Raw genomic sequence first — 10881 nt, forward strand, 5'->3', positions numbered from 1 at the left:
TTGAAGGAATTTGCAAAGGAGGAGAGTATAATGTTGCCTCGATTTGATAACTACCATTTTCCTGGTTGCCATGATCCTCGCGTGGGACACAAGCCAGGAATCCAATAAGCAAAAACAGACAATGTGAGGTAATAACCAAGTTTGGACGCTGGTTAAGACTGTCAGAGACATGGGCCCATTAGTGAAACCAGCCTGAGATGAGAATGCAGACTCGCCCCCTTAAAATCACTTCCCCAATCAGCTGGGGTGTGTGTGTGTCGGGGGGAGGTGGGGTGTCTCAGTGTTGGGGGTGGGAGGGAAGGAGTGATTTCATCTGTTTAATGAAAAATGACCTGAACGATTCTCTGATCCTGGAAACTCCCATGTAACTGAGGCCAAGGAAAATAGGATTAGGTCTTATTACTTCTACGATGGCTTTGCATCTTCTCAGAATGAGTTAAACTGGAGGGAACAGAAAAAGAAGTGAATCTCATGTCATTGTGCCTGCAGATAAACCAGGAGACTTAATGGGACATATTTCCCCCTGGTCTCCTTTGGATAGTTTTACTTTGGCTTCCTTTGCCTTTTCAGTGGACACCCCGTTTCTTTGCTATGTGTTCATAATCACAGAAGGTTTGCTCTAACCCCCTTTGGCATTCTGTCTTCTGACAAGCTACTGATTTCAGGGCTAATATTCCCCCTCTGACTTCTTCAAGGGAGCAGTTTTTGCCCTGAAGCATGAGGGTGTTAAAACCACAACAAACATCTTTGCCAGAATGGCAACTACGGACATGTAATTCTCTATGTGACCTAATGGGGTGGCACTTTTCAAGATTTTTCTGCTTTGATTTTTGGGGACACAGTCTTTTCTTCAGAGCAGGTTTTAGGATTGCCAAAAGTGCGCATAAAAAATAAAAACATCACAATAATTGGGATGTCATGATCTCTTTGGTGCCCCAATTCTTCAAACCATCCTTTTAACAGGAGAACCAGACGAATAAGTCCACAGGCCATTGTCTTTTTAATGCAATGTATATTTATTGTAAACAATAATATACAAAAAAAAAAGAAAGGAAGAGAAAAAGGAAAGGTAAGTTTCACAGAGAAAACAAAAGGTTTGGGGGGAAAACAAGCAAAACAAACAAAACACAAACACAAACCAAACCTTACCTAAAGACAAAATATGATTTAAATGCCAGGTTTCTTAAGTTACAGAAATATTTTTTTTAAAAAAAGATCTGCTTTTATACAGAAATGGAAAGATGCCATATTATAAGAGTGCTTTAAGATTTTACTCTACTGAATTCTAAAACTGTTAATATATCTTTTTTTAAATAAAAAAAAAAAGTTTGCTGTCTTTTTTAAAAAGCAATCCTCACTCTCCAGCCACAGAATTAAGAATTAAGGTCTGTCAGTGGGCTGACCCCCCTCCCCGTTCCTCCCCCTCTCCAAGAGAACACGTAGGGGAACATCGATGACACACGCTTGCATTGTTTTGAGTCACCACACACACACACACACACACGCACGCACACACACACACACACATTTAGGCAGCCCAAAGATCTGTGGCAGAAAACACTGCAAATGACTCAGTGATACACTACATCTGCAAACTCTCATTTGTACAAAAAGAGAAACAAGTTTCCAGTTTGTTTTCAACAAAACAACAAAGAGGAAAAAAAAAGGACAGACAAAAAGGCATTTATACAAATCTAGGACAAGGAATCCAAAGAAACTTGCTTTTAATAAAAAAAGAGATTAAAGAGATAAATAAAAAAAACTGGTTACAGTTAAGGACATAATTTAACAACAGCTGACCATACCCTTTGAGGATGGCTCCAACAACCTATTTTAAAGAAGGTAAATTTAAAAAATAAAAAAAAAGAGAAAGATTTTTTTTTGTTTTTAATTAAAACCTCTCCTTACAAAATAAATAATTTTAGCACAAGGAATGTCTTGAAGTTAACTGCTGGTTTTCAGAGAGGCACAGGTGACAGTGTAAGTGAGAGGATTCTAGCATCTGTGTTCCACATGGGGCCCGGGCAGGCAACCAGGGGGCAGTGTGCTGGGGCACAGTATTGGCTGCTGAAACATTCCCCAAACAGATTTTGTCTCCTTTGCTTGCCTTTTGCTTCTTTCTTAAGGTTGCGGTGAGCTAGCAAACACAGGAGGAAATGCACTAAAAGAGGGCACAAGGATTTTCCAGCAGCATGGTTTTAAGGCTTTAAGGTGTTTTTCTCTTGTTTAAAAAACATACATATGATAAAGCTTACCAAATCATCTCTAGCCTATTGTTTACTTCTGTATTTGCAAAATAAGGCCTTGATTTTTCTAAGGCAACTCCTCCTTGAATCAGAAAGCCTGAGGAATTAAGCAAAGCTAACCCCCCAAACTGATCACGTAGCACAAATCTGTGGCTTCTGTAGGTTAATACAACACACACACTTTTTTTTTGTCTGTTTGTCTGTAAGAGAAAGCAAATCTGTACAAAAATACTCTGGTTGCAAGAAAAGCTAGGGCACACTGTTCAACTAAGTAGTTTAGCTGTTGGAAAAATAAGAGCATTTAATTTTTTTATCTAAAAATATGTATAAATCCCCTCAAAATGGTAATGAATCATACACAGTACATACTAAAAATATTTAAAATAGAGAATATTCCTCACAGAGGACTTTTTTCTTTAATTACTGCTAAAAAATAATTACAAAGTCCAAACAGGCAGAGAGACTGAGCAAACTGGTCACACGAATCTCCATCACCCTCCACGCTTGCTTTGAAGGTTTCCAGTCCAGTTTCCCGTCGGTTCTGCTGGTCCATCTAGCCAAGAGTGGCCTGGCCACTGATTCGCAACAAGGTGGTAATGCGTTTGGATAGTCTATGTTTCTGTCCTGTAATCTGAGTTCGAGTTGCCTTCAGCGTACATGTCTTTAAAAATAAGAAAAAAAATGTCCAAAGGAAATTCTGGTTGGTTGCGTTATTTCTTGGGTTCTTTTTATGATCATCATGGCCATCGTCGCTCTCTGTCTAAGCGTTCCTCAAGGTCTGGTGAGCTGTGTGTAGACGGGCTGTTCCCAGTGCTGGGGGCTGTGGGTCTGCGGGATGGAAGGGACCCCGGAGGTGTCGGCGATGGGGGTGTACATGGGCCGCTGCGCCGGGTTCATGTAGGTGAAGGTGGAGTAGAGGCCGGAACCCTGGCCCGCCGCATGGCTGTAGTAGGAGCCGGAGTTCTGGTGGTCAGTGTAGTCGTACTGCGAGCGGGTGATGGGCGGGTAGGACGGGCTGTAGTGCGGGAGGCTGAAGGGGCTGTAGGCGATCTGCTGAGGCGAGTGCTGCTGCTGCTCGCTGTAGTGGCTGGGACTCAGCTGCTCCGTCTTGATGTGCGTTCGCTGGCCCTGGCCCGGCTCGCTGCTTAGCGTGGTCAGCGTGTGCGCCTGCGCAGGCGGCTGCGGGGGCGCCTGCGCGGACGGCTGGGGGGGCGCCTGCGCGGGTGGCTGCGGGGGCGCCGGTGGGGCCGGAGGGGGCGCCTGCGGGGGCGGCGGCGGCGCCTGCTGCTTGGACATCCACACGTGGCCAGCGCCCGCCGGGGTGGCGGCCGTGCTGCTGATGCCGTAGCTGCCCGTGTAGGTGACCTGGCCGTGCGTGGCCGGCACCCCCGGGTGGCCATTGGGCGGCAGGTACTGGTCGAACTCATTCACGTCGAAGGTCTCGATGTTGGAGATGACGTCGCTGCTCAGCTCGCCGATGTCCACGTCGCGGAAGTCGATGGGGGGCTGTCTGCCCCCCTCTGGCAGTGGGCGCCCCTCTCGCTTCAGGTCAGCCTTGCCCGGCTGCACGTCGGTTTTGGGGGTGGTGGGTGGCGTCGGTGGACCCTGCGATTGCCCTGAGGACGATAAAAGAGGAAGAAACAGAGAGCAATCAACCAGGGCTGTATGGAGGCTTTAGTCTCAGGAACCCTCCTGGGACCCCCTCCCCCGCTCCGCTAAAGTGTCCCGTATCCGCGGGGGAGGCGCACTGCGCCCGAGAGAAATCGTTGAATGATTAACTCGCCGGTACACACTCGGCAGTCTCCTTTTATCAGGGGAGGGTCTGAGGCCCGGAGGGTCCGGAAGACCAAATTGCTACTTGTACAAGAGCCCTGTGTGTGCTTTTGGGCTGGGGGAGCAAAGAGAAAAAGGGAGAAGTCCTGTAAAGCTGTAAAGGCATTTTACCCCGCAATAAAAATTACTGTTAGGATGCAGGGATTAGGTTGGGGTGTGTGTGCGTGCGCGCGTGCACGCGTGTGTGTGTTTTCAGGGGCTTGGCGCAGGTGTTAGTGTGTTTCCCTCCCCAGGGAGCGCCAGATCCCTAAGCAGAGCCCACTAGGTGGCTGGGGGCCCGGGGGTGTGTCAGACGGGGTGTGGGGGCCGGAAGGAGACTCACCGGAGTGCTCGCCGGGGGAGTGGACCTCGCTCATGCCGGAGGAGGAGTGCGGCGAGTCGGCCTGTAGCGCCTTGAAGATGGCGTTGGGGGAGATGTGCGTCTGCTCCGTGGCCTCCTCGGCCTCCGCCTGGCCGTTCTTCACCGACTTCCTCCGCCGCGGCTGGTACTTGTAATCCGGGTGGTCCTTCTTGTGCTGCACGCGCAGCCGCTCCGCCTCCTCCACGAAAGGCCGCTTCTCGCTCTCATTCAGCAGTCTGGGGGCGGGGTGGGGGTGGGTAGCAGACAAAAAGAAAGAGAGAGGGAGGGGGGCTCCGTGAAACCGGCTGAGCTGTCAGGTCGGCGGGAGGGGGAGGTGACTCCCACCCCTCGGCTTCTTCGAACACAGCCCCCCCCCTTCCTCTCTCCTCCCTGCTTTCCAGCCACTACCGCAACTCGAAACTTTTCTTTAAAAAAAAAAAAAGTAAAAGAAAAGAAGAAAACAAAAATCTCCGTTCTTCTAGACCGACCTGAGCGGACCCTCCCCGCCCCGCCCTCTCCCCTTCTCTCCTATTTTGGAAACCCTGGAGATGAAAATAGCTTTCCGCGGCTCCCGCTCTCCGGGCTTTTGCTACTGGAGTTATACCCGCCCCCCTTCCGTCCGCAACACCCTTTAAAAACTTTCTGAAAAACCACTTAATCTGCAAGGAGCTCCTCCTGCCCCCCACCCCCGCCACCGCTCGCACACACACTGCACCCACCTATTTCCAGCAGCCTCCCTTCTCCCCCCTCCTTCCTGCCACGGGGCCCTCTAGCCTCGGCTTCTCCCCCCACCCTGCATCCCATCTCCGTGGGCGAAGGGCTTCATGGGGGAGCGCAGTTCGAGGGAGGGGGAGGCAGACTTCAATTCCTTGGGATTGAACTTCACTGAGGCGGGAGATCCGGCCGGCAGCCCTCTCCAACCGAGTCTCCTGCTGGTGTTCTCCCCTCCTCTGGCCATCTCCCCCCCCCCCCACCCGCCCCGCCGCCCCTCCCCGCTCCACCTACCCCCTCCCCCTTTCCCCCAAGAGCAATCCAAGAACTTTGTCAAACTCTGAGCCAAGTTACACCTCGTCCCCATTCCTCCCCCTCGCCTCCCCCCCCCCGCCCCACCCCGCCTGCTCCGGGACCGGCAACTCCCTCCTGCTGGGAGGCGGGGCGCGGAGAGACAGTCCCGGCCAGCGCCCCCCGCCGCCGCCGCGAAACCCACCCTGCCGCGCCCGCCCTACCTCCAGAGCTTGCCCAGCGTCTTGCTGAGCTCGGCGTTGTGCAGGTGTGGGTACTGGTCGGCGAGCTTCCTGCGCGCCGCCTGCGCCCACACCATGAAGGCGTTCATGGGCCGCTTGACGTGCGGCTTGTTCTTGCTCGAGCCGTTGACGCGCACCGGCATGGGTACCAGCGTCCAGTCGTAGCCCTTGAGCACCTGGCTGACGGCCTCGCGGATGCACACGGGGAACTTGTCCTCCTCGCTCTCCTTCTTCAGGTCCGGCTCGCCCTTGGGGAACGTGTTCTCCTGGGGCCGCGTGTTCTCGGTGTCGGAGCCGGAGCCCGAAGGGCAGGGCGAGCCCGCCGAGTCCTCGGACATGGAGGGGCTGGGGGCGCCGGACAGGCCCTTCTCCTGCTCGTCGGTCATCTTCATGAAGGGGTCCAGGAGATTCATACGCAGGCCCGGGGCAGGGGGCGGGTGGCCGGGAAAGGCGAGAAGCCGCGGCGGCTCGGGGGCTCGATGCGCGGGCTACTCTCCTCTCGGCTGCCCGGACGCGGGGCGAGCGGCTCCCGGGGAGCCTGGCACGTCACTCGGCCGCAGCGGCGAGCTTTTAGGAAGGCGCGCGGGGGCCAGCCCGCAGCTGCCCGCTCCAAGTGGGGGAAGGCGAATTGGAGAGGAGGGGGGGAAGAAAGCAAAAAGCGGGGGGCGATTGCACCCCTTCTCTCCTCCTCCTGCAAAGAAAAGTTCCTGGAGTGAAACTGGCAAGTCGCGGCGCCACTCAAGTTCCCCGTCAGTTTCAAGCTCCGCACTCCGCTCTCTAACTCCCAGCCCAGCGGCTCTTTAATAAATACACCCCCTCACCTTAGAGACGTCAGCCAATCACAGCACGGCATTTCAGGTTTCAGGGCTTGGCAGGCAGCTGATTGGATCCACTTCGGGGGGGAGGAGGATTGTGGCGCTGGGCAGGGTGATGAGAGGGGAGGGGCGGAGCGGGGAGGGGAGCGCAGCCGCTGGTCCGCCGGTGGGGGGTTGGGGGGGTGCTGCGGGGAAGGCGGGGGACCCGGGACGTCCAAGTGTGTAAGTTTGCCGTGCTCTGGTAATGTCAGAATTCGATGCCGTCTCCGCGCGAATCTTTGCGCACGTGTGTGTGTGTGTGTGTGTGTGTGTGTGTGTGTGTAGACTAGGATCTCTCCCCACCCCCAAGCATTTCTGTTCGTTGTTTTCTCTGCGGTCCCGGGGACTTAGTCGGAGTTTGCCATATTCGAAAAGCTGTCGCTCCTGACTTAAATCATAGCCCAGTTTCCGCGCCTGGAGCCGGCCTCCGCCGAAAGCGCTTAGAAATTGTCTTGCGAAGCAAAAGTTTTAGTGACTCAACGCCCGCCGTTCCTCGGTAATAATCCATATAAATAGATTTAACATGCTCTGGTTCGCCGGGGCTGGTGCGGCTGGTCGGGATTCGGCTGCGCTCCTGCAAAGGGAATCAATGAAAACCACAGCGAGGTCCCCGCTCAGGCTGGCGGCCGCGGCGACGCCGCAGCCCCGCGCTCGCGGGAGCTGTCCCGCGCGCCTCACCGACCTTGAACTCTGACAAGTCCTTCTCCAGCCGCCCCCTCCCCAGCCCCCCACCCCGCCGACCCTCCTCCGTGACAGGGCGACTGCTCGGAGGTTCTGCTTTTCACTTCTGGTCGAATCAGAACGTCAGCAGAGTTACCCCTGGAAAGGGTTTGCATACTGCTCTGGCTTTGAGAAGTCGAACTTTGCGAATGTGGCTGTCCTGGGCCGCGAGGCTGAGGCCGGTCCCTTGGTTTGAAGAGGCCAAACCAACGGGCACCACTGCAGACAAAACACTCCACTTTGGTGGAGTCGTGCTGCTTGCCTGCTTTCGCCCCCCCCCCCTTTTTTTTTTACAAAACACCTGGAGCAGTGAAGCCCCTGTCGTCCTGACTTTAGTCGGGTCCTTTCTGACTTGCAGACGTTCGGGAGTTCTGGGGAGGGGGCTGGGGGTGTCTCTGATGTATTTCAAGTGTGATTTGAGCACAACCTTTGTGTTTACACGAACTGCTTAGAGCTTGGTTGGCTCTCTGTTCTGGGAGAGAAGAAAAATCTTAGTCGCCTGCGGGTTGCATGTCTCCAGAATCACAAATAAACGCACAACTGTGGAAAATTCAGTTTTAAATATTTCCCCCACCCTTTTCTGGCTCTCGCCAATGTTCGCCTCCAAATTAAATTTTTGTTAGTGTCCATCGGCCCGCATCATATCAAAGACTTATTTCTAATTTGCAAATTGCGGACACTATTGCAAGATTTCAAAGAATGTTTTCCTTGAAGAATTTTTTAAAATCTCGTTTTAAAAGAACGTCTTTCTGAAGAAGTCAGCATTTGTTACAGGAAATGGAACTCTTCAGAAGGTAGTCAGCTACAAACCTGTTAAACAATATTTACTTTTTAAACGAATGTAACTCACAAGTGGATGTCTTTAGTACCCTGTAGCTTGTTTACCCGTTTGAGAGACGTCATACAATAGCCTTGTATTCATGGCTCCGTGAATACGCTCGGAAAGTATAAGAACAACTTCGTCCTTTCTTAGGAGAAAAAAATCCCGGTTAGTATGGACTGATTTCTGTATCCTAGGGAGGGGACAGTTGTTAGTATAATTGTGCCTTCGCAGACACCTGACCCAAGAGGGGTCACAGAGGCCAGAACTTCGGGCAGAAGTTTTAACCAGGCCATCTGTATTTAGTCGCATTTTATTGTAATTCCCATGTTTACTGGCATAAAGGCAGTGAAGACGACTGTGACTTTAAGACATTTTGGAAGATTTCACTAAATATTTGTCAAGATAAATACGTACACATAATATATTCTTAGTACAATTACGTAATAGGAGATAAGTAATATATCGCATTTTAAATCATAAGTTACCGGGGTGTATCCCTTTTCTGTTCGTTTGATGCCAGCATTTTTGTATCTTTTTGAAAACCTGTGGTAAACAATCAGTTGACTTTAAAAACGGACTGCAATTTTTAGCTATATCCAGAGGGGGCGCCAAAAGCCCAGAAACTGTCTGACACAGAAACTGCGGAAAACTTAGATGGTGGTGGAGAGGGGGTGGTGTGTTCCATTCAGTCAGGACTGCGTGTTGCTGCTGAGATTTATTTCGGCAGAAATTCCTACTCGATATCCCCTCCCGTGCGGATCCACCTCTGGGCATCCCAGTTAGGGGAACTGGGAGGTGTGTGTCTATAGGGCACGGGGCAAAAAAAAAAAAAAAAAAAAAAAGCGTTCGACATGCCTGACGTTTCTGTTCTGCTCAGAACGGGGACACCGAGACCACAGTGACCCCGGGCTCCCAGGTGCTAAGCGTCGCCCTCTGCTCGGCGAGCCGAGACCAGGCCAATTCTGACCCGTGGGCACCGTCCATTAGCCAGTGGGGGCGATCCTGCCTTTCTGCAAGCGGTCGGGTGCCAACACTCCTCCACCTCTCTGCCGGGGCTCTTCTGCGTCGCCCTTGACCTCCCTAAACTGTCCAGGGAAGAACGCTCGCAGTCCCCGACCGGAGCACCTGAGTCAGAGAGAACCCGAGGGAAAGAAACCCGTGCCACAATGTTCCGCTTACAGATCGGGAAACTGAGGCTGTCGGTCCAGTTTCAGCCAGAGCGCTCTGCCTGGGAGCTAAACAGTCTAGTGGGGCTGAGGGAGGAAAAGGACGCAGATCAAGAAAAGGGGCAGGCGATGGACCGCACTCCACGGATCCCGAGTCGCGCGCTTGGGTCCCGCTCCGCAGCCAGCGCCGCGAGGTCTGCCGCCGGAAGCGGAGCCTTGGAGGTGCGAGCGGATCCCAAGGGGAACCTCGGGAAACCGAGGTCTGGGATACCCCCATCCCCCCACCGCTTCTCTCCTTCTCGGCGTCGGGGGCCGGCGCCGGGCTCAATTTCCCCAGCCCGGGCGGCCAATCTCCCTCCGCGTCTACACGGGAGCCCAGGCAGGAGCCCAGGCAGGAGCCCAGGGGGTGCTGGCGCTGAGCAAGTTTCCCTGGCTCGGGGGAGAGGGGGGGGGCTGGCGCAAACGCCGGGGGTCTGTGGGGGGGTTCCGTCTCGGATGGGGGTGGACGGTGTGAGCGGATGGGGTTCCCTTTGCTTGGGGAATTAAGGACCACGACCTCCCTCTACAAAATTCCTTAGCAAAAGTGGGGACTGTGTCTAAATCCGTTTTCTGCCGGGAGGCAAGTCCTGGAAGAAATTGGTCGGGGTGAGAGCGGCAGCATCTCCCAAAGATCTCAGCCCCGGGCAACGTTTTCTACATAAGTGCTCAGGACGAGGGATGCCCCTTCTCTGTGCCAGTTCCCCTGGCCCGGTTCCCTTGAGGTCAAAGACCCCAGTCCCTGGCGGGACACTCAGGTCCCTGGCCCTCCCTCCGCTGCCAACCGCTCCTCGGTAATTAGCACTTTTCACTGGGCGTGGAGGCTGTTTGCCTGTCGCTCTTCGCGCCGGACACCAGTTCTCTTTGAAAAGGAGCGGCAGGTAAGCTTGTCCCAGGACAAGCGTTGGGCCGGACGGCAACAGCACGAGGGCAGAGGAAAGTCCCAGGTCGCTTCGTTAGATACGCAATAAATATCTGTTGACCGGCCAAATAAATGTGATCTTTGGACATCGCAGGCCTCCAGACCTCCCAGCAACGCGGTCCATAAACGCACGTGACTGTATGTTTCTCCATGTAAATTTCTCCCCAAACGGGCGCCCTACTCTGGGAGATTAACCGACCAGTGTCACCCAAGACTATATAATTCCAGCGCCCCTAAAACTGCAGGCCGAGAGGGGCATTTCAGTTTTCTTCCCCTCTCTGTTTTCGAAGAGAAGAGGGGGTGAGGTGGACGGGAGGAGGTGTCGGGTGAAGGGAGCACGAACCGTCAGTGTGCTCCCTGGTGACCCGGCCGGGCAGGGGGCGCGGACCCGAGCCAAAGCAAGAGACTGGATGAGCTAGTCCAGGGCTGGCCGGCTATCCGAGGGGGAACGGAGGGGTGGGAGTGGGGAAGTCCCAGTCCCAGTCCCAAAGGGACTTGGCTTCCAAAGGGAGTGTGCTCTCTTTTTTTTAACCTTACTTTTTCGAAAATATCTGTTTTTAGTCAAGGTACAAGGGAGCCGCGCGTCATTCGGATTGCCTTCACGCATGCATCCCTAGAACGGCCTGCGGGAAATTTCCTGGGCCAAGTTTTTTGCTTTTTTTATTTTTCGTCCCACCACAATTTTCCTCTTTTAAAA

The 10881-nt window shown here is 53.4% G+C and overlaps 1 protein-coding gene across 1 annotated transcript; it reads right to left on the bottom strand.

Annotated features, from left to right (window-relative positions):
* Window positions 1-1000: 1000 nt before the first annotated feature.
* On the bottom strand, window positions 1001-6429 carry SOX9 (SRY-box transcription factor 9). Its single transcript, XM_082604507.1, has 3 exons — window positions 5646-6429; window positions 4402-4655; window positions 1001-3862 (listed from the first exon to the last, which is right to left on the bottom strand). The coding sequence occupies exons 1-3, from the start codon at window positions 6074-6076 to the stop codon at window positions 3018-3020; spliced, it is 1530 nt and encodes a 509-aa protein (XP_082460633.1). The 5' UTR covers window positions 6077-6429; the 3' UTR covers window positions 1001-3017.
* Between the last annotated feature and the right edge of the window lie 4452 nt (window positions 6430-10881).

The sequence above is a fragment of the Mesoplodon mirus genome, assembly GCF_964341445.2.
Source record: "Mesoplodon mirus genome assembly, chromosome: 18".
NCBI lineage: Eukaryota > Metazoa > Chordata > Mammalia > Artiodactyla > Ziphiidae > Mesoplodon > Mesoplodon mirus.